We start from the raw sequence: 25,487 nt of genomic DNA, 5'->3' as shown, positions 1-25,487 counted from the left end.
ATTACTTTTCGTTTCGAAAAAGTAGAGAATTTTATCCTCATATTTATCCTCCCACGTAGCTGATCGATTCTTCGACTGTATTCTGTTGTCATATCAAGTAACCTTCGCAATAATTGATTAATGATATTTAAAGTACGGATATCATTGCGTGGATGTATTGTTATGTTCGGAATTTTATTCAATGTACGTTGTAAGAAAATTGAATGCTACATATACAGGTGAAACAATTGTTCTGTAATACGTTTGATATTATTATTGTTTCTCATAGAGTAGTTAATATAATTGCAACCGTTCTACAATTTGCATAACATTCGGTCGTATTGCGGTTTATTTACACAATGGCGATCTCATTGTTTCGTTCAACGATCCGCGGTTAATGGCAGCCTGTTCTAAATTGTGACAATCTGCTTCGGATACAGTAATAACGTATAATAATAACATCGAAGCACAATGGCGCAAGAATTCGAACGACGACGATGAGGTCAATTGTTTGAAAAGAAATTCGTTTACAATCTATTCTCGGACGAAAGAATTTTTGTGCTGACAACATGACACACCGGATCGTGTTCATAATTTTGTCAATAAACCGTTCGGTCGGAATAAAGAATTGTTGTTCGCTGCCTTGATAAAGGTTGTTCTTTTTTTACCAGCGAACTCTCGAACTATTTCCTTAACGTACCCCCTGTATCCACGCGGAAAGAAAAGCAACTTATACCTATACGTCAGGTATATATTGAACAATCAGTCGTTTACAATATTTATTTTATAAACACGCGATACGGAGAAATTCCAATCAGATACATTTTTATAATTACAATATTCTCTTATCATGCCACTTCGTTACATATCGGATGCGATCTTTTTTTTTCTTTCTCCCGTTGAAGGGAAGCTGTTCGAGAACAAGTAACACTAATTCCGAGAACAGAAAATGCGAGCGGCGCACCCTCGTTACAAGTTTATTCGACGTTCCCGAATGAGTAACACTGAAGAAGGGAAGAATGCAATAGAAAGTATATTGTAGAACGATGAGATGTTGGAATAGTTTTGGATCGAGAAGACGCGAGCGCGTCTATTAAATAGTCGTCAGAAGTACACTTATATAATACGATAATATTTGAAGAGTGGTTTAGATCAGAAGCTCGAAGAATGATAAAAAATATCTAGTGATTATTACAAAAGTCGATATTCGATACAAGTGTATTAAATATATAAATAAATTGGAAATAATGAATGATGTAAGTCGTAAAGGATAAATGTTCGACGTTCCGTCTTTTCGTTCACATTTTTCACAATTTCCCAACTCCACGTCGGCGTATGCTACAATTCAATTCAACGATCTAATTTTTCATTAATGGAAATATTCGATATAGAAATATTCGAGACTGTTATGAGACTTCAATGAAGCGTGAATGAAGTTATATTGCTGCCTCTATTCCTAAGGCACGAAAATACAAGTACTCGTGTGTTATATGTTTTTAACTGCGTCATGCTCGATATTAATTGTGACGATGGATAATCTACAAAAAAAAACCTCCGTTTACAGGTGGAGAAACTTGAACGGTTTCGTTAAGATGAGATTTCAAGCGATACCATATTCGTGTACGCTATGCTCCACTTCCGGAATACATGAACGATCAATGACGAGAAAGGTACGAAGTATTAAAAAACGTCCGCCGTATGACATCCGAGATATCTTTATTTTGGATTTTTATAAGACAAACATAAAGAAATAAAAATACACTGAAGCGTCAAAAATTTGTAATGCATTAAATCGCTTATGTGATATACCATTGCTGATGGATAGAGCCAGCGTATCCAATTTCTGAATCACGAACCACTACAGTTAATAATCAGCCAGCCCCCCTCCCCCTCCTGACTATAAGTTAGACATTAATATATTATCTTAAACTGGATACATTATGTACAATCTTACATCGTGTGATTGTTAAGTACGTTTTAGTATGTCAAAAAAAAAAGAATTCATTTCTGTTTCCCTTTTTCTTTCCTCTCGTTTTTTTCTCTTTTTTTATACACAGATACAGACTTTATTCTGTAAATGAATACGTTTGTTTGAAAGAGTTTATATTTAATAAATTTCGTAATTCCATACATAATTCACTTAGTGACAACACGTGTTTTGTTTCTCGAAGACATCGCCGCAAGCAAATTCGTAAAGCAAAAATCCTTTCATAAGAAATGTCGAAAACGAAAAAAAATGGATGATCTCGGATGGTATTAACACTTCGTTTTTAATTCATGATTCAATATTGAAATCATTAATAGTTTACGACACTCACCGACAACAAAAAAATTTTATCTTTAACTTCTGCATTCTATGCTACTGCCTATGCGATGTGATTTCTTAAAAAAGGATTTAAAAGTTCAGTCGGTTTACCAAAATATAAGCACACTCCTGCAGCGCGTTTAATTCTATTATTGTAAACCACTACCTGTTCATGTTTATAGTATTTATTATGAACAACCGTGTAATACGATGACTGATTTTGATCTCTCCGATCAGTAAGTGGTACATGGTAGCAGGGGGGCAGGCTAAGAAACACAGGGGAAGAGGGGATGTGCCAAGTTATGCGGTATTGTAACGGCTGCTCAGAACATTTTTCCAAATAAATATCCTACTATGACCATGGCAACGGCAATGAGGATGGTATTTGGAGAAAATTGGCTATTGTTTCGTGAGATCAAACCTCTAGACGCTACTATACTGCTTCGTGGAATCAAACCTCTAGCCGCTGCTAAGGTAGCGTCATTTCCCAATGCTGCATTCTTTAATTTTAATATATCTTCCTACAAATAAAACCGATTTTGAATATATTTGTCGTCTCGCTGCATGTATCTTTCCTATAAATTAAATATATAATTTCTTACCTTCAACTGGATGTTTTCCTGCCTAAGAGTACTTTCTTCTACCCTAAGCTGATTAACTTCTTGTGCTGCTTTTAATAATTTTTCCTCTGCTTCTCCAAGCATCTAATAAAACAAACCCATAAGATTATGTTACATAATATGCAATTAAACATCATCAATAAAACAAAAGTGTACAGTAATCATTACCTTGGGTGATGACTTGCCAGTATCACCAACTCCTTTGTTTTTACCATTATTTATATTTGCTTCTGATTTAGTTGTCGTGGTAGTCGAAGTGGTTTTAGCTGTTGTAGTGTAAGTTACAGGATTTTGAAATACACATTTTAATTTTGATTCCATTAGCTCATCTACATCTGGGTCTTTCCACTTTAAAAACAATTTAAATTCATGGTCGGTCAAAGTTCAAAATGAAAAACAATTATTGTAACAAAACAAAAGGTATATAATTGTGAACACGATATAGTACAAACATGACTTTTATACTATTACATACCAGATCGATATATGTGCAATCGTCATCATCTTTAGGTGGAGCCATTAAAGCTTGTACCATAAATTTATGTTTATTCTTTTCCGTCGGATCAAAATCAAATGGTTGTAAAGTCACTGAAAAATATGACAGCTAGTAAATGAAGTTTTTAAATAACCAAGGTTATTCTTCAGAAATTTCATGATATTAGCTTTGTAAGAAACATTATCGAACTATTAATATTTAATGTATAATTAATTCTGAACTAACCAGTTACTTGAGATGTTTTCTTTGGCATAATAAATCCACAGTTAGGACGTACACAATATCTCTTTGGAGCAGTTGTCTTTATTTTAAAGTAAATTTTACGTTTCGTTGGATTCGTTAATGTTATGTACGACGTGACCGGTGCTGTTGCGAATGGGCCTGCAATACATTATAAAAATGATTCATCACTTAAAAGTCTTACTCGTATTACATCTTCCACTTGGTCACTCTCTAAAGGAAAAGCAAATATGTATATCTTTCATAAAATTTAAGTTTAGTAATTTACAGTGATGACAGTCTGTGGCACAAATATGATAAACACGTTTAAAATAGATATATATAGATAAAAGGCAATGAATATTAAATGCAAACAGTAAGTTGTACACACAATGAACCATGTTTTTATGTATGAATGAAACTATTTACATGGATTTTACTCTTTGCTTTTTCAAACTTTAAAATATGACAAATTCCAACAGTCACTTGATATGTGAAACAAAGTAAGAATTTACCACAGTAAGCACGGCATTCAACATTTTCTTTATTTCATAGTTCATCAAGAAAGTTGTCATTTTATAAATAGCAAAGTGAAAAATTCGAAATAAAAGACATTTACTAAAAAAAAAACTGTAAATTGCAGGCATTCGTATTTTTACAGGTTTGCTTAACTTAAATAATAATTAACGATACACGATACATTAGATGTCGAATAGTCGAAAAAAAATTCGTACAAAAATGGTTGTAAACAAAAATCAATGGACATGCATATATCTTTGTGAAAGAAGAATATGCAAAAATATGCATTTACGATATATATTACGTTAGCCGTGCTGAATTAATTTGTTTTTTTTTTCTTCTGCGTTGAACGTTTGTATATACAGGGTGTTTCATAATTTATATATGTACATAACTTTTGTGATGGATTTAGCGCGTAAAAATAAAGAAATTCGTACAGATATATGTTCGATTGACTTTTGTTTCGAGTTTCGATGGTGTTACACCACTTGTTTTCATGTCTTTAAAGAAATTGCTCTAAATGATCAATGACCACTTTCGATCCGAATACGTGACCCCAAACGTCATATCATTTGACATTCCGATTTCATTAAAAGTGTCAGGTGCGATTTGTAATCAGTGAGGAACCTCTTCAGTACGTTACTGGACTATGTCAACGTTATCTATTGCTTCGTTATAAACCGAAAACTACGAAAAATTAAAACAACTGAAAAATGACTATAAATCGGAAACAAGGTCATACCAGACAAATGTTTATACAAACACTTTTTTCATATTTTGCGGGCTGCCTTCATCACTGATGATTACTTATGCCCACATTTTATGGAACATCTTTGTACGTTATATACATCAAATATGTATATGTACATAATACATATACATATACATACATACATGTTTGCATAAGTATGAAAAATAAGTGTATGTAATACAACTCGATGAAAATGCTGACTGTATATCTCGTGGAAGATGGGACGTAAGAGGGGAGACCGAGAAGTCAATCATGACTGTACTTAGCTCTGACAGCGAATGACGTACAACGAATGGGGTTAGGTACGGCCACGAAGGCTGATTGTATCTACTAAATCGTCGTGCCTAATCTTATTTAGTCGTAAATCAGAATGCAATCAAATTGGCTACCGGAATCAACCTTACGTCATCTTGACAACGTAGCACACTGTGTGCGGTTTCGTGAGACCGAACAATGCGCCTCGTTTTGTCACGAAATCAGGATAGAGACTCGAACGGAACGGAAGACAAGACAAAAGAAAAAGAAACGTGCGAAGAAAACTACACATGAAAGAATGATTGGTCGTTTGAGCGTACCCTGGAACCGTAGTTCGCTTTCCGGTTCGATAATTAAAGCTTGATCCTGCTTCACCATCCTGCCTGGCAGTCGACCGAATCCTACGGACGATTAGCCGCAACACTTTCGAGTGCGTAAATAAAACAATACGGGACCACGTCTTGACAGGTTAATCAACGCTCGTTATGATTTTGTGCAACGGCACCGCTGTGTCTCGCACTCGCTACTTTCCGGGATTCCGTTGGACTAATTCTGATTTTTGCTCTGAATCGAATACGCATGCGTCACGACGGAAATTATCAGGAGTACAGCCGTTACGTCACGGACAGACGTTACCGCGGTAATCATATTCGCTACTTCTGCACGTCCCAAAACTTGAAATGCCGGTAAAAGACGCACCGTACAAACCAGAGACCAAAAACAACAGTTATTTTAGACACTTTTTCCAAAAACGATCGTTAACAAAATATTAATTGTTATTCGAATGGAAGTCAGGCGTTGGTAAATTTTGCAGATAGTTTTCGAAAAACGAAACAATTAAAAAATTTTAAGATTTATTTGTTATAGTTATAAATATCCATTATGAAGTAATTATGGATTTAAATTTTTTTGTTCACTAATAGCTATTATCGATGACAGAAGTCATTTCTGGTTACAAATCACTATTATCAACAACGAGAATTGTTTTCGGTTATGAATAACCATTATCGCTGATGAGAATTATTTTTTTGGTCATCACCCAAATTGATGACACTACCCAGTTTCGTATTGGTTACGACGTAACCAATATCGATGGTGGTACTTTTATTTTGGTTACGTTAATAAAATACCCAGATAGCACACGACGTCTTAAAGACGTCTTTTTTACGTCCATTTTAGGTCTGAAAGTCTTACGTCCTAAAAAGACGCCTTTCTCGAGACATCGTTTTTACGTCCGAAATAAGACGTTTCATTTCAGACGTAAAAACGACGTCTTATTTCAGATTACAAAGTTGTATCGAGACTGCTGCTACCTGCCAACGAGTACAGTGGCAGTCTGTCAACGTGAGATGCGAGCAACTCTTGAATGCTAAATACACCGCATTCGAAACTATTTCGTTCACTGATATGATCGGAAACTTTAGACGAGGTATCCAGGGGGAGTATTGGTTATGTTAATAAAAACTGTCGTGTAAAACGATATGTACATTTTTTTTCTAGAGTAACATGTATAACATTGCAAATGGCTTAAATATATATCTATGTTTATGGAATGGAATATGATGTGTTATTGTCGTATATTTTAATCTGTACCAAAATCGAATTTGTTTTCAATATACGCACAGCTAATATTACAATAATATTTATACAGGATGTCCCAAAAATATTGTAATTTCTTGAAAGGGGGTCAATTGCAGGGGTTATTTGAAAATTTTCTCCGCGGCTTTGTTAACGAGTTATTAACGAAAAACACAGACCAATCAGAGAGTGACTACAGCGGACGGATTCCGGCTCGGCCAATGCCAACGACGCGCTTCGTGTGTTCTGTCGCCGAGCCGGAATCCCTCCGCTGCATTCGCGCTCTGATTGGTCCATGTTTTTCGTTAATAACTCCTAAACAATGCCACAGAGAACATTTTCGTAAAGGAAAAAGTTACTTCAAATGGCGCCAGTAACCTCCATTTTCAATGAAGTACAACATTTTCGTGACACCCTGTATTTCAGACTTGTAATTCACATAGTATTCTTTGCGTGAGATTGGTAACCACGCATTTTCTTTACTAGACTTCACCATATGGCAGTGATGAAATATTGGATGGTTTTTTTCGCGTATGCGCGACCAAAACCAGTACTGTATCTACGTTGTGGAGAAAGTACTGGGGAAGTGTTGTTGGCGGGAAAGTGTCGGAAGAGTCCAAGACGATATATTATATATTATGTGTATATATATTAAATTTAATATTAATACATACATATACACATGTTGTATATTCATTTTTCAAAATCAAATCATATAAAATTTTGCGAAATTATGCGGGGTGACCAAGGTACCCCATTTTAACCAATCTTATTACTTCACTGATGCCAAAATCGTCACGCATGCGCGAGAAAAACTGTCCAATATCTTATCACTGCCATGCGGTGATTGAAGCGGTTGATTCATTTGTGTTTGTCGTGGTTACCAATAAAGCCGGTCGAGCACATGGTCGCCTTTGAACTCATATAAAAAATCGACTTTTAGAAAATATGGAGTCTGTGATAGATCCTAATTTAAACGCAGATATTTATAGGAATATGACTGCGGCAGACAGGCCGCCTGTGCCTGACAAGAATTTGCAATTCATTTTGATTCACAATGGTAACATCATATAGGTTAAATCTTCGATATATTCGTAATGAAATGTACACAATGTTTAACTCCGAATAACAAAAAGATTAATTTTTGTTCATTGGATTGGTAGGAAAGTAATGTAAATTTTGTGAATGCATAAGTAAAGCAATTTATTATAGTTATTACTTCATTTAATAAAGTATATACTGTAATAGGATGAAATACAGATTATATAGAAAACAATGAGCATTAAATTCATTTATTTATGTATTTGCATAACTATTTTACTTTCCTATTAACAGAGTAAGATCTGTTTGAATATGAAGATGTTAGCATGTCATTTCATTTACAGAAAAAAGTGCTATTCTTGGAGGTACTAATATGACAGATCGCTATTGGAGTGGTACTGTTTGGTATTACAATGACATTTTAGATTTCACTAGAGAGAAAGCTTTTATCGCTACAAAAACAGAAAGTGGTGTATGCGATGGTGCTCATTTAGGACAGGACAAATTTGTAATTAGCGAAGATAGTGGAGTCTTGCAAATTTTAGGCTTAGTTGAAACAGCTGATACACAATTACAAGAATTACAGTCTTTAGGATATGCTTGTCTACATGACAGCAGCCTTTTAACACTCTCTGTATTTCAAGACAATGCACGCTTAGTTACAGGTGGAATGGATTATTGGTAACATACTTCAAATCTTTCACTTAAACCATATGCGAAAGGATTAATACAGAAATATAATTATATTTTAGCATAAAGGTGTGGGATACAGCAGAATTAATTGCAACACATTCATTTAGTTTTGCTCACACAGATATAGTTACTTCTGTTGATGTTCAGCCAAAGAGCACTACTACATTTGTATCAACGTCATTGGATTGTGAAGCACTGATGTGGGATATAAGACAACCGAATCCAGCACAAAGTGAGTGCTATTACTATTAGTGTGCAATTGCTTTTGTCTATGTAAATGAAATATGTGCTGTTATTTTCTATTTAAGGTATTTTGAAGAAACAGTTGTTTGGTTTGACCACAGTGAATTGGAATTCTGTTCTGGATCATATTATAGCTATAGGTACCGATAATGGAGATGTTATATTAGTCGATACCAGAAAAGCAAGTGATTCAGCATTACAAAATGCAAAAGTATTTCCTAGATCAGTTCATAAACTTTTGTTTAATCCAAATCCAGAGAGGTATTATAAAGAATAAAGTTACAGCTATAAATGAAAAAAAATTTTATTAATCATTTGAAAATGAAAATTTAATCATTTATTTGTGTTGTATTTCTAGATCGGAAGAAATAGCATGCTGCTGTGACGACACTCTTGTGCGTGTACTTGATATAAACAGGAATTTTTCATTAATATATGAAAATGAAAGACATACTGATTTTGTACGCGGACTCGCTTGGTATAAAGATGAATTAGTTTCTTGCTCTTGGGATAATTCTGTGAATAAACATACAATACATCCCTGTGATGATCATTGATTTCTATTAGAATATTCTAAATTTCAATTATATTTTTAGTTGTATACTAACATTATTTTTTGTATTGATATGTTCGAAAATAGATTTTTTTACATTATTAAGTGCACCAGCTAAGCCACATACATAGTGGGGAATTTTGTCCCAAGTAATATAGACCCAATTAAATACACTCCTAAAGATTACTTATTTGTGTTCTTTATAATTTAAGCTTCTCATTCCATATAAAAAAAAGTAGAAAATAATTAAGTTTTTTTGAAAAAGGACATTGTGACAATATATCTACAGATTATTGTTTTATCCCAAAATTAACTTTTTGTTACACATTCCGTTCTTTATGTTTTTGTATCAGTCATAGCGCTATAGTAATAATAACTTAGTACAACAGTTTTTGCTTCAATGAAATGATAAAATATTTAAAGACAATATATCGGACAAAAAGTTAAATATAAGAAAAACTTCACCACACTATTTATTTGCATACTCTTCAGTGATGGTTAAAAGATGTCAAATCAGCGTAAATAACTATGTTTTGTATTATTAAATGAATGAATGAATAATTTGTGTAAAATATATATTTGAAAAACACTAATGTTGACATAAATAAAAAAGACTCACAGTTTATTTTCAATACATAGCATATGACATGTATATATGTCAATATAATAATGAAATTACAAATCAGTCAAACTTCTAAAGTACATAAATACTAACCCTTCGATACTTGAAAGATTTGCAACTCTGTTTCTAACAATATTATAAGTTGGTAGTTAATATTTAAATATTCATACTATGAACAAGCAGAAAGGTTTCTTCATATTTACTTGATGGGATTGTATGTAAACACAATTATTCTAAGAAACACTTGATAATACAGTTCATGAAATAATTTGATTTCGCAAAAGAGAAAAATATATAGCATTGTAGATAAAATCATTATCTCTATACATGTCTAGAGACAAATTATTATGGACTTTTTAAATTTACCATGTAATAATTAATTTGAAAATTTCTTTTTTTCGTTTTTTATCTGTTCCTACAATATATGACTTTATTTATATGTTCACTTCAATTATTAAAATATTGTTTATATGATAAATCCTTTGCATCAGCAAATTCACAAATGCTTGATTATAAGATATAAAATTTTATAGAATAAACGCTTATTGATATGATGCCCATCTAATTATTTCCACTTTAATATTCATAAAAATTTATAAGATGTTATTTGCTTTGATTACAAACATTCATTATTTCTTTCACTCTCAATAAGTTTGTATCCTGAAAACTGTGTGCAAAGTCGTAGAATAAATAATCTACTTGTCAATGTTTCTTGTTGTACATACTTGTTGTATTGTATTCTATACAGATTACATCTATCTATTTAGATGTAAATAGTTTTAATTCTATTTTTTTCGAAGTTATGATGACTATTTCACTGTAGGTATCATTCGTTATGTTAGAAATTTCTCTAAGGAAAGTATTGTTTGACATTACATTAAATATTTATAAAAATGACAGTGGGAGGATGAATCAATTATATATATATATATATATTTTTATATAATATGATATGAGTTAAAAAAAGATAAGTTGTGATTTATGTAACTAGAAAAGAATGTTTTCGCATTAATCCAGTTTTATGGCTACAAAGCGGCACCAGTTACTTAAGAAGATTAGTAATTGAATCTAAATAACAGATATAATTGTATAATATTTTTATTTGACGATGATTTGTATGTACACATAATTAACATACATATATATTCCATTTAATATCTTGACTATTTAAGTAATATTTTACTGATGCCACTTTTATTAAAAATATAAGAATATATTTTTCTTGATATGAGCTCTTATATACTTAAGTTAAATGAGTATGTTTGACAAAATGTACAATTATGAACTTTATAATCATCTGTATAATTCGTAAATAGTGATTATTATGCGACATAAAACACGTACAAAGAATGATTCTTTTTTATTGATTCTTTTAGATTCTGAATTGAAATGTAAACAATTAAAAATAAATTGCACATAGATCACGTAAAGTTTCAATTGTTTGTTGTTGTTGTATATACTGTATTCCTAAAATTCATGAAGAACAGAACTTTACATTCGAATACAAGATAATGAATGATGAGAATATATTATGCTATATATTATGCCACTGTTCCGTTTAAAAGTAACAAAATTAATGAAATTGTTATGTACAATTCATACTTTTATGTAATGTAATATAATTGCATCGTAATCAATGCAACGCATAACTCTCATATGGACATTTATTAGCTTTCGTAAATCTATGCGATAGATTCTTAGATATTTATGTATTTTATAACATGATGTCTTTTTCCCTGTATTAATCACTTTTAAACCAATTCTTGAGCATTTTTACAATCCATATTGTTTCTCATCGTCGTCACCGCCGCGCTGTTTCAAGGATTGCTAATAGGGCCTGCATCCTCACGTATGTCGCCATATCTCCAAATATTACGCCGACTATGTTCTGCATCTTCTTCCGCTTTCTTGTATTCATCAATCTAAAATACAATAAAACGCAAATAAATGGTTACTTGAAAATGCGTTCGTGCCAAGTAAGTGTATACGAATCGGTTACATTAGAAACTACTAAAAAATAGAACTTTTAATTTCGGAAATCCGAGAATTATGTTTCTTTTCTTAAATGAAACTTTATATATTTTTTGAAGATCATATGATAGTACATTAAAAAATAAATTCAGCAACCTCTAAAATATATACTTGATATCAAATAATGCTGAATTTTTAAGATATATACGAAATTTATGATCGAAATTGTGATAAAGCAAGCTTTTGCTTTTGTAGTAGCAAAATAAATAAATTTTTATATAAAATCTTTTTTGTATCTTCAATAGCTTCCGAGATAATTGACCCGTATACGCTTAGCGCGATGTTACACGATCATATAATATACAAAAGGTATGAAAAAGAAGATAGAAACTAACCAATTTAGTAAGTCTTCTGTCACGTTGGTTCTGTACGAGCAATAATCCGTCAGTGATAAGTCCTTTTGCAATATCTTCATTGGTAGTAGAATCAACTAATGTTACAGCGAGGACATTAATATTGGTAAGTTTGTATTCTGTGTTCATTAATAAAATTTTATCCATTACATCTTCTTTGAAGGCTTCAACCGCTGCTTTCGCATCATCAGTCTACAAGTAGTTAAAAAGGACTAATTAAAAACTACCTATAGTATTTATGAATTTGTAAGGATACATTATAATCGTTCCTATTATGTATATTCTAGTTTTTACATAAAAACACTTACATCACTTGGAAGTGAAACACATGCAAGAGCGTACTCGTGGGCATAAGGTTTATCGGTAGCAAACCGTGATGGTAAGTCAGCAAGTCTTGAAACATTGATTGTTTCTCTGTTACCGTAATCAATATAAAATACGCTGACATTTGAACCAGAGACTTTTTCTATCTTAACTCGGTACCATTGATCATCACCAGTAAATTTGGCAACAGCTAATTCACCTCTCATGGGTTTGTAAGCACCCGGAAGTGGAGGATTAGATGACAATTCTTGTCGTAGTTGCGAAAGTAAAGTTTCAAGCATACTACGTTGATCAACTTTTTGCACATAAAAATGAAGACCGTTGACTTCAGAAATTACTACTTCTTGATAGTCTATCTTTCTTTCCGCAACTTCTTTGTCATTATCATTTTTTTCATTCTCAACTTGTACTTCAACATAGTTCTTCCAAATCTGTAACAGTACATTAGCATGTGTAGAATTGGTAAATTAAACAATCTATTTTTAAACTGTATACAGGATGCTCGTGGTAAATTGGACCAGCATTTTTCTCGTAAACAGTATCTTTTATTGGCAACACGAAAACATATGTCAACTTTTTTATATTTACATTATTTCGTGAGAAACGAAGGTGTCTTTCAGTTTTTTTAAATGGAATGCTGTATGTGTTTTAATGTCATATGAAAGCATGGATTAAGAAGCATTCATTCATATGTAAAGCGATAACTTCCAAGGGCAGAAATTAGAGAAATATATAGATTGAACAGTTTGTTACATGGTTAAATAAATACAATAGTTGCGACTACAAATTAAAAAAACTACATATCGTATTTAATACGACTTCCATTAGCAAGAATGCATTTCTGAGCCCTGTTCACTCCTGGTACTTTGTGCTAATATTGCACTGGATATGGATGCACATGCGTTTTTTATCTTAGTTTGTAAGTCGTTTGAATCTCTTAGTAGTGTAATATAAAAAATATCTTTAATATGATTTCATAAAAAGAAACTCATGGGTGAGAAATGGGGAGGATCTTGGAGGCTATTTTATACCCAGTTAGGGTTAGGTAACTCTTTATTAATCCTGCTTAGAGCAGAATTTGGTCCCTATTTTCTATAAATTTGGGACCAAAACTTATCGACAAATTCCGAGCCAAATGCGGAAACAGATGGATTAAAATTTGAGTGCAAAGTTTGCAGGCAAAATTCCATGTCAAATTAAAACCTTGGCTTAGTTATACAGAGCAGGTCGGTCGCACTACATAAGTCCTTGCTCCACGAGTACATATCGGGCAAAATCGGTGTAAACCTTGCTTTACGAGGAAAAGTAGAATTATATTTAAACTTCCAAATTATATAATTTTAAGTTTCATATATTTTGAATAATTTAATTCCATTTTCACCCCGACACCAAGATTTACTCTTAGAACAGGGTTAGGTTCGCTCTCAGTGCGACCGACCTGCCCTCTATAACGAAGCCAGGGTTTAGCCTCGATTTGGCATGGAATGTTGGCTGCGAATTTTACGCTCAAATACCGAGTTTAATTGGAAACAGATGGATCGAACTTTGTAGACAAATTTAAGTGGCAAATTCATAGCAAATTGCTTACTGGGTAAGTCCATACGTTCTGATTAATTTATTGTTGAACATATTGTTCAAGAAATCTGCTACCTGTCTTAAACACTTTTAATTCAATAAATCAATACTTTGTAAAATTATAAAACAACAGATGTATCTTATTGAAGTTACCAGAATACTGGAACTACCCAGTCAGCCAAACTTGCTTCGAGCAAATCTTGATCTTGATGTTTGTAATCGTACTTTGCGAGCAAAAGCCGGTCATTTTGGTGTCAAAAGTATGTTTGAAGCAGGATTTGGTCCCTATTTGCACATAATTTGACACCAAAATTTGTCGACAAATTCCGAGCCTAATGCGGAAATAGGTGGCTTGATATTTGAGTCCAAATTCCATGCCAAATGGAGAGCAAACCTTAGCCTCCTTATAGAGGGTAGATGGGTCACACTAAGATTAAATATTGGGCAAAATCGGGGAAAATCTTTCTGTAGGAGGGAAAACGGAATTCGAAATTAAATAATTTTAAGTTTTATTTATTTTTTAAGATTGAAATATTTACAGATTTTAAAATTATTGTGTTTTTTCCCTCCTACAGCAAGATTTCCTCCGCTTTTTTCCCGATACTTACTCAGTGTGACTGACCTGCCCTCTATAAGGAGGCCAAGGTTTGGTCTCAATTTGCTTTCCGTTTGGCATGGAATTCCGCCTGCAAACTTTACACTCAAATACCGCGCTTAATGCGGAAATAGATGGGTCGGAGTTTGTAGACAAATTTTGGTGGCAAATTTGAAGCAAATCAAGAACAAATTGTTTACTGGGTACGTATTCAAACTAAGGAATACATAAGTAATGAGAAATATGAATAGACATTGAAATAGCCAACAAAAGCCATACTGAATATAATTTATGTATCCTTATCAATAGCACAGACGAGGTATAAGGATAGACCTATCATCTTATGGGACTTCATGTCTCATGTTCTGAAATATCGACTGTTCAAAAAACCAGAGGTTTTTAGAATTATTCGTTTATTTTCTCGTATTCGCGAGACTGCAGTGACTATATATAGCTATTTTTGATTTTAATTCCTATCCCTGAGGATTCTGTCAGCAAATTTTAGTTCCAATTGGTAATACAAGATGTAACACGAAAATGGTAATGGGGTTACGTGTCCCCAAAAACGTGGGCCACAAAAATACGTTGGACGATAGGTCTATCCTATACCTCGTCTGTGTCAATAGCCCAGTAAAGCATTTGCTCTTGATTTGCTTTGAATTTGCCACCAAAACTGGTTTACAAATTACGACTCTTCTGTTTCGGCATGTGGCTTGTATTTGAGTGCAAAGTTTGCATGCGGAATTCGAGGGCAAAACGAGGGCACACACTGTCCTCGTGTAGAGAGTCAATATTATTAAGAATTATTAAGAATTATTATTAAGAATTAACTATAGAAAGTAAGAGTAAATATCGGGTAAAATCGAGAATAAACCTTGCTGTTTTACATGAAACTTAAAATTATATAATTTAGAAGTTTAAATAGAATTCCGTTTTTCCTCCTACAGTAAGGTTTACTCCAATTTCGTCCGATATTTACTCTTAAAGCAAGGTTAGGTCCGCTCTTAGTGCGACCGACCTGCCCTCTACACGAGGGCAGGGTGTGCGGGAATGCCCTCGTTTTGCCTTCGAATTCCGCCTGCAAACTTTGCACCTAAATTACGTCCCATCTGTTTTGGCATAGGTTCTCCATCTGTCGACAGGTTTTGGTCGGCAAATTCATAGCAAATAGGGGCCAACTCCTGCTCCAAGCATGGTCTTGGCACCAAAATGACGGGCTTTGGCTCGCAAAGTACGATTACAAACATTGATCAAAATTTGCTCGAAGCGGGTTTGGCTGACTGGGAGTAAATACAATGTTACGAAATGTTTCGATCTACATATTTCTCTAATTTCTGCCCTTGTATGACCTTGCAAGTTATCGTGTTACATATGAGTGAATTCGTCTTGATTCAGGCTTTCGTATGACATCAAAAAACATATAGCATTCAATTTAAAAAATTGAAGGTCACCTTCGTTTTTCAAGAAATAATGTAAATATAAAAAATTGACATAGGTTATCGTGTAATCAGTAAAATGTACTGTAAGTTCTTCCTCCTCCCTTTTTTTTTTAAATGCTTACTGTTTACGAGAAAAACGGTGGTCTAATTTACCGCGAGCATCCTATATACAATATATGTACATTTTAAGCTACTTACATTCAATTTCTTTGTTTTCGCACGTTCCTCGGCTGCTTTAAGGGTTCTAGTTAATTCTCCAAAGTCAGGGAAGGTGACCACTTCTGCTAAACCCTCCTCAACCAGAGCGACAGACATGTTTTGATCGTTCACGGTCAACCAACCAATAAAACCGCTTCCTTTCGTCTCTGTACTTTCAACTTTAATTTCTACGTCCCTTTGGAAGCAATGTTCCCTGGTGAAAGCCAATGCCTTTTCACCATATTCATCGGCTTTAACTATACCACCACCTGGAAGCGACCTTTGACATCGAGGGGTTCTTATACCAGCCAGAACAAATGTAATAAGCTGGTCTTCTTTCGGCAAAAAGAGTTTCAAACGGGAACCACTCGTGACAAATTCAACCATAGCTTTAATGCCTTGTGCTCGCTTGAAAGACGTCAAGTACGACTTCACTTTTGTAGGATCGTTAGAAACATCTACTAATCTGTGCACAGGAATATCTTTCTTTGCATGTAAACCGTGTTGAGATTTTTCCGCTTTACTTTCTGCGATTTGTAATAGATTGTAGTGGGATGATCGTTGATCGTCATTTTGTCTGTATTTGATCACTCGCGCTAACCCTCGTGCAACCAATGCTTCTGCGATATTTCTGAATAAAGATATAAAGGAAAATGAATGACAATTGTTCCAAATAGTTCGGATTAAATTTAAAAGAAAGAAAAAAGGAAAAGTAAAGTAACATACGTTTTACCGCAGGTAACAGTGCAACACAACTTTTCTGGGAAATTGTCTCTAGCTGGTTGAGTATAATCCACAACAACTTTTACGTTTTTTCTAATGAACTTCTCGCGCAGAAACTCTCGAGCTTCTAACATCCATGGGATATCGTACAGGGGTTTAAAATCTTTTCTACCAGTATTGTTAGATTCTTCATTCAGCTTCTTTTCTCTGGACGGTGGACGAATACTGCTTAAAAAGACTTTCTTGTTTTCACCATTCTGTGTTCTGATTATAAGCGCATCCGCGTTCACAATTTCAACGACAGTACCAGTGAATTCTATTTGTGGCCCAGATGGTTTATAATCTTTCCATAAACGCAGACGCGCTTCTTTCGCAGCTTTTTCTGCGAGATAAAGCTTTTCTGCGCCAGCTCTACTGTTACTAATTGACCAATCTTGGCATTTAGCAAATCCTTGACTCAATAACATTTCTGCAATATTTCCTGTAAAACAGAAGAACAGTTAATTATGAAATATTGAATTACAAATTATTTTACGTGTTTAAATCAGCTTCAAACTAAATACTAACCCTTTGGATGTAGAATGCTTCCAATGAAATTGTTGTTATTAACTGATTCAAGCACAATTTCAACATCTCTGTGTAGAAGGCGAGATTCTACAAAATATCTTGCTTCATCCGCATAAGGATCGCCTGCTGAAGTTTCACGTCTACCGTTCGGCCAACCAGGACATCGAACACCTGATATCATTAATACTATGTTGTAATAATCCGGTAGCAAAAGTGCTTTGACTGTTGAACCGTCAAAAATAAATTCGATGATAGCCTTCACCGGCTTTTTTCCAAATTTTTCAACCAATTTTCGAGGATCATCCACTGTCCATTTAACATTACGTATGTGTTCAGAAGATGGTGATTCTGACCACTTTCCTTTTTTCGCTGCTCTGGCGGTATTTTCTAGTTCAATTAGCCGTGCCTGATCTGGGCTAGGATTTCGTGTATCTTTTTTCACAGTTACCAAACCCTCGGAAACTAAAGTTTCAATTACATTTTCTCCATTTCTGTCTGTAAATATAAAATTTTATATTATGTTTTAATACATTCCAACATATTATAAATAAATAAGTTTATATCCAAAGCTGACATACCTTTCCCTAACCACACAGTACCATAAGTTCTGTTCCCGTTAATCGATTTCTCTGCAACAAAAGTTACGTCCTCGCCAATGAGCTTCTTACGTAAGAATTCTCGTGCTTCCCAGGCATATGGTTCATCTCTGCTTTCGTCGGTGCTATAATGTTCAGAATTATATAATAAATTTATACAAAATTATAAAAATATTGATATATACCTGTCATTTCCTTTCCACCGTTCTAATTTTGGAGCAGTGATATTACAAAGAATAATTGTAATTTCAGGAGGTGGACCACCCATAGGCTGACCACGGATAACAATGGTGTCTCCCGAAGTAACCTTAAAGTATAAAATTTTACATTGAAAAGCATGGTAGGACAATTTATTTTTTACTCATAATATTACATTATATTAAATGATAGCATGGCACCTTACAATTTAATACTTTTCATAGAAGATTAGAAGAATAAACAGCATTTAAGCTCTTTGAAAATATAACAATATAGTCCAAAAAATATGTTAACTAATAGTAAGTAAAGATATTATAAAACATGTTTCTAAGATAACCATAGGCATCTATTTGCCTATTAATGATTTACTATCGAGGAAACTTGCGTACAGTACGAAAATACTTTAATGTAAGGACCATATGTTTTCGGTACAGATCTTTCGTTGTAACTATGTCGGGTACATCGCGTGGACGTCAAAATAATAGGTTACATATAACAGTAATCACATAAATTATATTTATTTTTGCCTAAAAAATTTCACTGGGAAACGGACTGCTGTAAAATTCAAGATGCCTCACCTGTTTCACTACTCCGTTTCTTGGTTTCACTTGCCCCTGCGGTGCACTCATCGTGTTGTTCGTTTACTACGTTAAGCACCGAGAAAAAATCTATAATTTCCCAGTCAATATTTTTTCTAGTTGTACTATTCGATGAACAGAATTTTTCTGTACACAAATCTTTGCTTTCCTCGTAGTTAGTCGTCAGAAATTTAAGAAAAATTTGACATGTTGGACCGGAGTAGAGAAACTCACGCTTTCCACGTATTGTGGAGGAGTCGGCACGAGCGCAATCTACACAGAAACATCGTCCAAGTACGTTTGATTTGGTGGTGATGTGGCAACACGCAACACTTCGACAAACAGCAGTGTCGCGCTCTATCGGTCAACTTACATCGATAAGTACCCTGATCGGTAGAAAAAGTGTTCAAATATTTTCACTATAAAATAACACGTGGATTTTTGAGTTCCTTTTCTTACTCTTAAACTATTTTAAAATATTCTTACTTTCAAATTAATGGTGACACAAGTTTTGCAGAAATAGTGTCAATGCAAAAACATGCGTATAGGTATATATACGCAGGTATATTTCAAGTAGTCGAGTTGTGAAGTCAAGTAATTTATCCACATGTAGCGTTATATAAAAAAAGAACCATGTACTTTCTTTTACAGGTATATGTATTGTTGATTTTAAAGTATATTTATACGCGTATATGCAAATGTTAGAGCTATAAATACTTTGATGAAACGATGGCTGGAGTTAGAATTTCCTATTATGCTTGCATGTATTAGCAACTCCTTCAAATAAAAAGGAACTTTTATATTACAATATAAATATATAAGTATATAATGTACCTATAAATGTTATGTTTCTGCGTTTAATTATAGAATGAAACTTTGATTCTTGTTTGTTATCATTGGACTGCAACTTTTCACGTACATTTTTACTTTTAACGATAAAGTTAAGTGGAGTAGTTTTAGTAAATAAAAAATTTTTTAAACCGAATTAAACTATGACTTTCACTGTTTACTTTTAATACGTTCATTTGCTGTAATTATTTACTAAATTCTGTTTTTCTATGGTCTCCATCAAAACACAGATTACAATTTTTTTTTAATTTATCATTAATTAGATGTTTTTTCTGTATTTTCATTTGAAATTTCGATAAAAGGATTAGGATTCTCTGAATGTTTATTGTAACTTGCTGTATTTATTTTAAAATTGAAAACTTTTGCACCCAAACCACATGAATAAATAGTGATATTTATTAGTTGCATAAGTGATTGGATCAAATTAAATGTCTATGATACAATAATTACGAGGTTTTTTTTAGTACAAGATTCTGAAAAATGTTTAATAAGGTAAAAAGAAATTACACTTGTTTAAATCAGTAAATAGTGTTTTTATTCCACACGAAATAGTTTACAACCATTTTAATCATTATACTACATAATAGTTTGGCAATGGAATGATGACAGTGTGAAATGAAATTGAAATGGTATAAATAGTAAAAAAGAAATCTCAATGGCAATGTAATGACATGAAAGTGATAGAAACATATTTGAAGACAGAATCAAGTGACAGGCTCCTACCTAAGTCATATTTATTAAATAAATATAGTGATTTTGCTATGCATTAAAATAAGCATGACACTTCATTCTGTCACATAAAAAACAAAAAAAAAAGGAAACAGAAATTGTTCAATACTTAAGTAAAAATAATTGATAACAGTCTTTCTACATCCTATAAGTCTTTGGATTTAATTAAATAATTTTAAATGAGAATTTTAATCTACTTCTTCCATTCTGGAGGCTTCTTCTGCTTCACCTTCTACTGGAGGAACTTCCGTGTCCATTTCCTCTTCTGCGTCTGTTCCTCCAACTGGTATATCATCGTCATCGCAGCCAATACCAAGCTTGATCATCCTGTATATTCTGGATGCATGTACTTGCGGGTTTTCTAGTGCGAAACCAGATGACAAAAGCGCTGTCTCGTAGAGAAGCATAGCAAGATCTTTTACAGACTCGTCATGCTTGTTTGCTTCTACCTTCTGCCTTAAGTTCTCCATAATTGGGTGGTCTGGATTGATTTCCAAATGTTTCTTAGCAGCCATGTATCCCATGGTTGATGTGTCTCTGAGGGCTTGCGCTTTCATTATCCTCTCCATGTTTGCGGTCCACCCATATTGCGATGTAACAATACAGCACGGAGAATGAACTAGTCTATTGGAAACAACAACCTTCTCAACCTTCTTGTCCAAGATGTCTTTCATGACTTTGCAAAGATTTTCGAATTTGGCTTTGTCTTCTTCACGCTTCTTTTTTTCATCTTCATCTTCTGGAAGCTCTAAACCTTCTTTTGTAACAGAAACCAGCTGTTTACCATCGAATTCTTTCAGCTGTTGTACAACATATTCATCGATAGGCTCTGTCATGTACACTACTTCGTAACCACGTTTCTTAACCCTTTCTACAAATGAACTGTTGGCTACTTGTTCTCTGCTTTCGCCAGTAATGTAATAGATGTGCTTCTGATTTTCTTTCATTCTACCAACATAATCCTTCAATGAACACATCTCATCTCCAGAGGCAGATGTGTGATACCTCAGCAACTCTGAGAGCTTTTTCCTATTCTGACTGTCTTCGTGAATACCTAATTTCAAATTCTTGCTAAATTGTTCATAACATTTCTTATAGTCTTCTTTGTCCTCTGCCAATTCTTCAAAGAGTTCTAAGCATTTCTTGACGAGATTCTTCCTGATAACTTTAAGAATTTTATTCTGTTGCAACATTTCACGGGAAATATTCAATGGAAGATCTTCACTGTCTACGACACCCTTAATAAAGTTCAGATATTCGGGGATAAGATCTTCACAGTTGTCCATGATGAAGACCCTGCGTACATATAATTTGATATTGTTCTTCTTCTTCTTGTTTTCAAAAAGATCGAATGGAGCACGACGAGGAATGAACAGTAAGGCACGAAATTCCAATTGCCCTTCAACAGAGAAGTGTTTGACAGCCAAATGGTCATCCCAGTCATTGGTCAAGCTCTTGTAAAAGTCACCGTATTCTTCTTGAGTAATGTCATCTGGATTTCTTGTCCAAATTGGTTTTGTCTTGTTGAGTTCTTCATCTTCAGTATACTTTTCCTTAATTGTCTTCTTCTTCTTCTTTTTCTCATCCTTTGGCTTATCTTCATCTTCGTCATCTGCAACTTCTTCAATCTGGGGTTTGCTCTCATCTTTCTCTTCTTCCTTTGTAGGTTCTTCTTCTTCTTCTTCATCGTCGCTCAATTCTTTGTCTCTCTCTTTCTCAACAACAAGTTTGATTGGATAACCGATGAATTGAGAATGTTTCTTTACAACATCCTTAATCTTTGATTCTTCCAAGTATTCTGTCTGATCTTCTTTGATATGAAGAATAATCTTAGTTCCCCTTCCAATTGGTTCACCATTATCTAGACGGACTGTGAATGAACCACCAGCAGAAGACTCCCATAGGTATTGTTCATCATCGTTGTGCTTGGAGATGACAGTAACTTTATCTGCTACCAAATAAGCAGAATAGAAACCTACACCAAATTGCCCAATCATGGAAATGTCTGCGCCAGCTTGGAGAGCTTCCATGAATGCTTTCGTTCCGGACTTAGCAATGGTGCCCAAGTTGTTCACAAGGTCAGCCTTGGTCATACCAATACCACTGTAACAAATACAATTTAGTTACTTATACATCTTGTTACGAAAGTAGAATAAGAAATAATCATTTTTTTTCTCAAATTGAAGTTCAAAACAAAATTTTTTAAATCAATAAAATAATCGTTAAAAGTTATAAACTTCAAATATGTAAATAAAATAAAAAGAACACTTACGAGTCAAGGATGGTCAAAGTGCGATCATTTTTGTTAGGAACAATTTTAATGACTAATTCTTTGCAAGTGTCCAGTTTTGACGGATCAGTGAGAGACTCGTAACGGATCTTATCCAAAGCCTGCAACAAAAAATCAGAACGTATTAATGAGTGTCCTAAATATATTTTACAAAATCATTCACAAATTGTTTTAATGAAATGAAAAATTTAACTCGAACTTAAACGATTTATCAAAATGTAGGACATAATTACACGGTAATTTTGACACGGTTAAAAAGATTTTACTTACGTCAGATGCGTTTGAGATCAATTCTCGAATGAAAATTTCTTTGTTGGAGTAGAAAGTGTTGATGATCAAGCTCATCAACTGTGCAATTTCGGCTTGGAAAGCGAAAGTCTCGACTTCCCCGGTGTCAACCATTGTTACGTCCTCGGGCATTTTTCCTATTTAATACTGTCCTTATTTAATACGATATAAATTATAATATTGAAACACAGATATACTGGGACCGATGTATTCTCACGTTGACGTTCGTAATTATTCGCACGTATTTGCAATGAATGAGCGTATTTTTTCGTCTCCTCTTGACAATCCGCGTCGCGCGCCGACACTTTTCAAAGTATTGAACACTGCTGCGCTGCGGCCGCTTTTATCGAGTTTTGAAGATTCTAGAAGGCATCTGCCGGAAGTTGGTCCTTCCTCTAGAATATTCTGTCAAATATCTTACTATAGCGATATTTTACTTACGGAGTTTTACCAGATATTTAATAGAAATATTCGCTAAATTCATTTTATAAATTTAAAAACTTCATAATAATCAAAAAGTAGCGACTACTGCACATGGTAGAACAAAATCCGACATTTTTGATCGCAGTCACGTAGTAGCCGGAAGTAGCGGCTTGATTGAATATGCTAGAAACTTCGTGATACATCGCAGTGAAAAATTAAGGGATGCTTATGCGACAAATACCAAAAATTGGTGCAATGACTTATTGCATATACGCATATGCAAACAATATATTTAATAACGGTATAAGTCGCGTTAATTACATTATTTACTTATTTCTTGTTACTTTCGACAATATTTTGTAAAATTGTTTTGTCATACTGACTTTTCCATTTCTAAACATCGAATTTTAATGATTTTAAACCTTAATGTGAAACAAGTATTGATTAAAAAGTACTTATAAATTGTATAGTTAAATTTATAATGACACTTTAATTTTCATAACATTTTGAAATATTTATTATCAAAGATTATTTAACCCTTTCGAGCCGATTGGTACTCGTATGTACCATCAGTGCTTTGAAAAGGACTGACTCTTCTGTTTTGCATTATTGGTGGTTTTAATGTGTATCAGTCCGTTTGGTAGTGTCCGTTCTGTTCGTACCGTCTTGAAAGGGTCAAAGTAAATTTACAGTTGCACGACATATTTATGTATACATATATGCATATATGCATTGAATGTACACTATTTATATGTATTCTGAAAGATTTTGAATACAGGTAAATTATTGTAGACTATGTAAATTCAATATTTACTTATGGTTCACAATCTTTTTTTCAAAAAAAGCATTTGTTTCAGAAAATAGATTCAGAAAATATTGAATTGTTCATGCGTTTTTTAGTGACATATTTGAGCCGTAAAATGTAATGGAAACAATAAAACAAATTCAAATTTAAAGTTAGATGCTAAATATAAATAATTCATTATAACATTTAGTAACATCATAAATTGTAAAGAAATCGGTAAAGTTAAAAATTTTAAAGGAAACAGGTGTATTTCCCTATTTCCATAGTGCATTATTACTATACTGATTTATTCTTCTCTTTATATATTTTACATAAAGATGGCGTTGAAGAGCCTGAGCTCTATTTGCCCACATTATTACCACAGACGAGGTATAGGAGTAGACCAATCACCATATGGGCAGAGAGGAATGAGAGTGCTCACGCCCGGGTTTTCGGCGTTCCCGATATAGTGCTGACATCTGCTCAGCCTTAGCATGGCACAGAACCGGTCAGTCTTTCCTGGAACAGAACCGGTCAGTCTTTTAGCATGGCACAGAACCGGTCAGTCTTTCCTGGGACAGAACCGGTCAGCCTTTAGGATAAAACTGAACGCACATTATTTTTCCAGGATTAGAACGTACAGCTTAATTGTTGTACATGAAATATGTAACTAACATGTAAATCTTGTGTACAAAATCTCTAATTAATATAAATTAAGAATAATATTAATTGTAATGATACGTATTTTATTTTTTTTCCAAGTTTGTAGTTGCAAACTTTAGTTGTAAAAAATGGAAAATCCGGAAAAATTCGAACAAATACAGATCTCACATCGAAGTTTAAAAGCGACCAGACTGAATATTAATTTAATAATGAGCTATTGTCATCAACACTATCTTAAATTTTTTCATATATATAGCTACTGTTATTATTAATTAAAAAAAAATTTCTTTCATGAATAAATATTTTTTCCACCTCAGCACCATAAGATTTTTACTAGATGACTTTAAAAACACATTAGAACTATTTTTAAATAATTTTACTCGAAAACATTCTAGTTTACTCTTTAATTC

At 33.5% G+C, this 25,487-nt stretch overlaps 4 protein-coding genes across 5 annotated transcripts; 1 reads left to right on the top strand and 3 right to left on the bottom strand.

Moving 5' to 3' along the window:
• Positions 1-1,678: 1,678 nt before the first annotated feature.
• Positions 1,679-5,692, bottom strand: Vap33 (VAMP-associated protein 33kDa). Its single transcript, XM_076790461.1, has 6 exons — positions 5,465-5,692; positions 3,626-3,781; positions 3,380-3,492; positions 3,073-3,252; positions 2,887-2,988; positions 1,679-2,805 (listed from the first exon to the last, which is right to left on the bottom strand). Exons 1-6 carry the CDS (start codon positions 5,520-5,522, stop codon positions 2,608-2,610), a joined length of 807 nt encoding a protein of 268 aa, XP_076646576.1. The 5' UTR covers positions 5,523-5,692; the 3' UTR covers positions 1,679-2,607.
• A 1,609-nt stretch (positions 5,693-7,301) lies between these two features.
• On the top strand, positions 7,302-9,826 carry LOC143355766 (methylosome protein WDR77). Of its 2 annotated transcripts, none has more exons than XM_076790875.1 (5): positions 7,302-7,796; positions 8,108-8,444; positions 8,516-8,688; positions 8,765-8,960; positions 9,058-9,826. In XM_076790875.1, exons 2-5 carry the CDS (start codon positions 8,137-8,139, stop codon positions 9,254-9,256), a joined length of 876 nt encoding a protein of 291 aa, XP_076646990.1. In that variant the 5' UTR covers positions 7,302-7,796; positions 8,108-8,136; the 3' UTR covers positions 9,257-9,826. The 2 variants fall into 2 exon arrangements, with proteins under 2 accessions (XP_076646990.1, XP_076646989.1); XM_076790874.1 differs by having other exon boundaries at positions 7,303-7,782.
• A 993-nt stretch (positions 9,827-10,819) lies between these two features.
• Tudor-sn (staphylococcal nuclease domain-containing protein 1) lies at positions 10,820-19,355 on the bottom strand. Its single transcript, XM_076790870.1, has 9 exons — positions 19,052-19,355; positions 18,461-18,582; positions 18,258-18,400; positions 17,680-18,174; positions 17,116-17,593; positions 16,390-17,020; positions 12,567-13,013; positions 12,241-12,450; positions 10,820-11,796 (listed from the first exon to the last, which is right to left on the bottom strand). The coding sequence occupies exons 1-9, from the start codon at positions 19,100-19,102 to the stop codon at positions 11,692-11,694; spliced, it is 2,682 nt and encodes an 893-aa protein (XP_076646985.1). The 5' UTR covers positions 19,103-19,355; the 3' UTR covers positions 10,820-11,691.
• A 1,054-nt stretch (positions 19,356-20,409) lies between these two features.
• Positions 20,410-23,538, bottom strand: Hsp90 (heat shock protein 90). The gene is made up of 3 exons (XM_076791092.1): positions 23,190-23,538; positions 22,902-23,020; positions 20,410-22,732 (listed from the first exon to the last, which is right to left on the bottom strand). Exons 1-3 carry the CDS (start codon positions 23,337-23,339, stop codon positions 20,818-20,820), a joined length of 2,184 nt encoding a protein of 727 aa, XP_076647207.1. The 5' UTR covers positions 23,340-23,538; the 3' UTR covers positions 20,410-20,817.
• Positions 23,539-25,487: the final 1,949 nt, after the last annotated feature.

The sequence above is a fragment of the Halictus rubicundus genome, chromosome 7, assembly GCF_050948215.1.
Source record: "Halictus rubicundus isolate RS-2024b chromosome 7, iyHalRubi1_principal, whole genome shotgun sequence".
Taxonomy (NCBI): Eukaryota; Metazoa; Arthropoda; class Insecta; order Hymenoptera; family Halictidae; genus Halictus; species Halictus rubicundus.
Note: the sequence above shows the minus strand (reverse complement) of the source record. Positions and strands in the feature narration are given on the sequence as shown.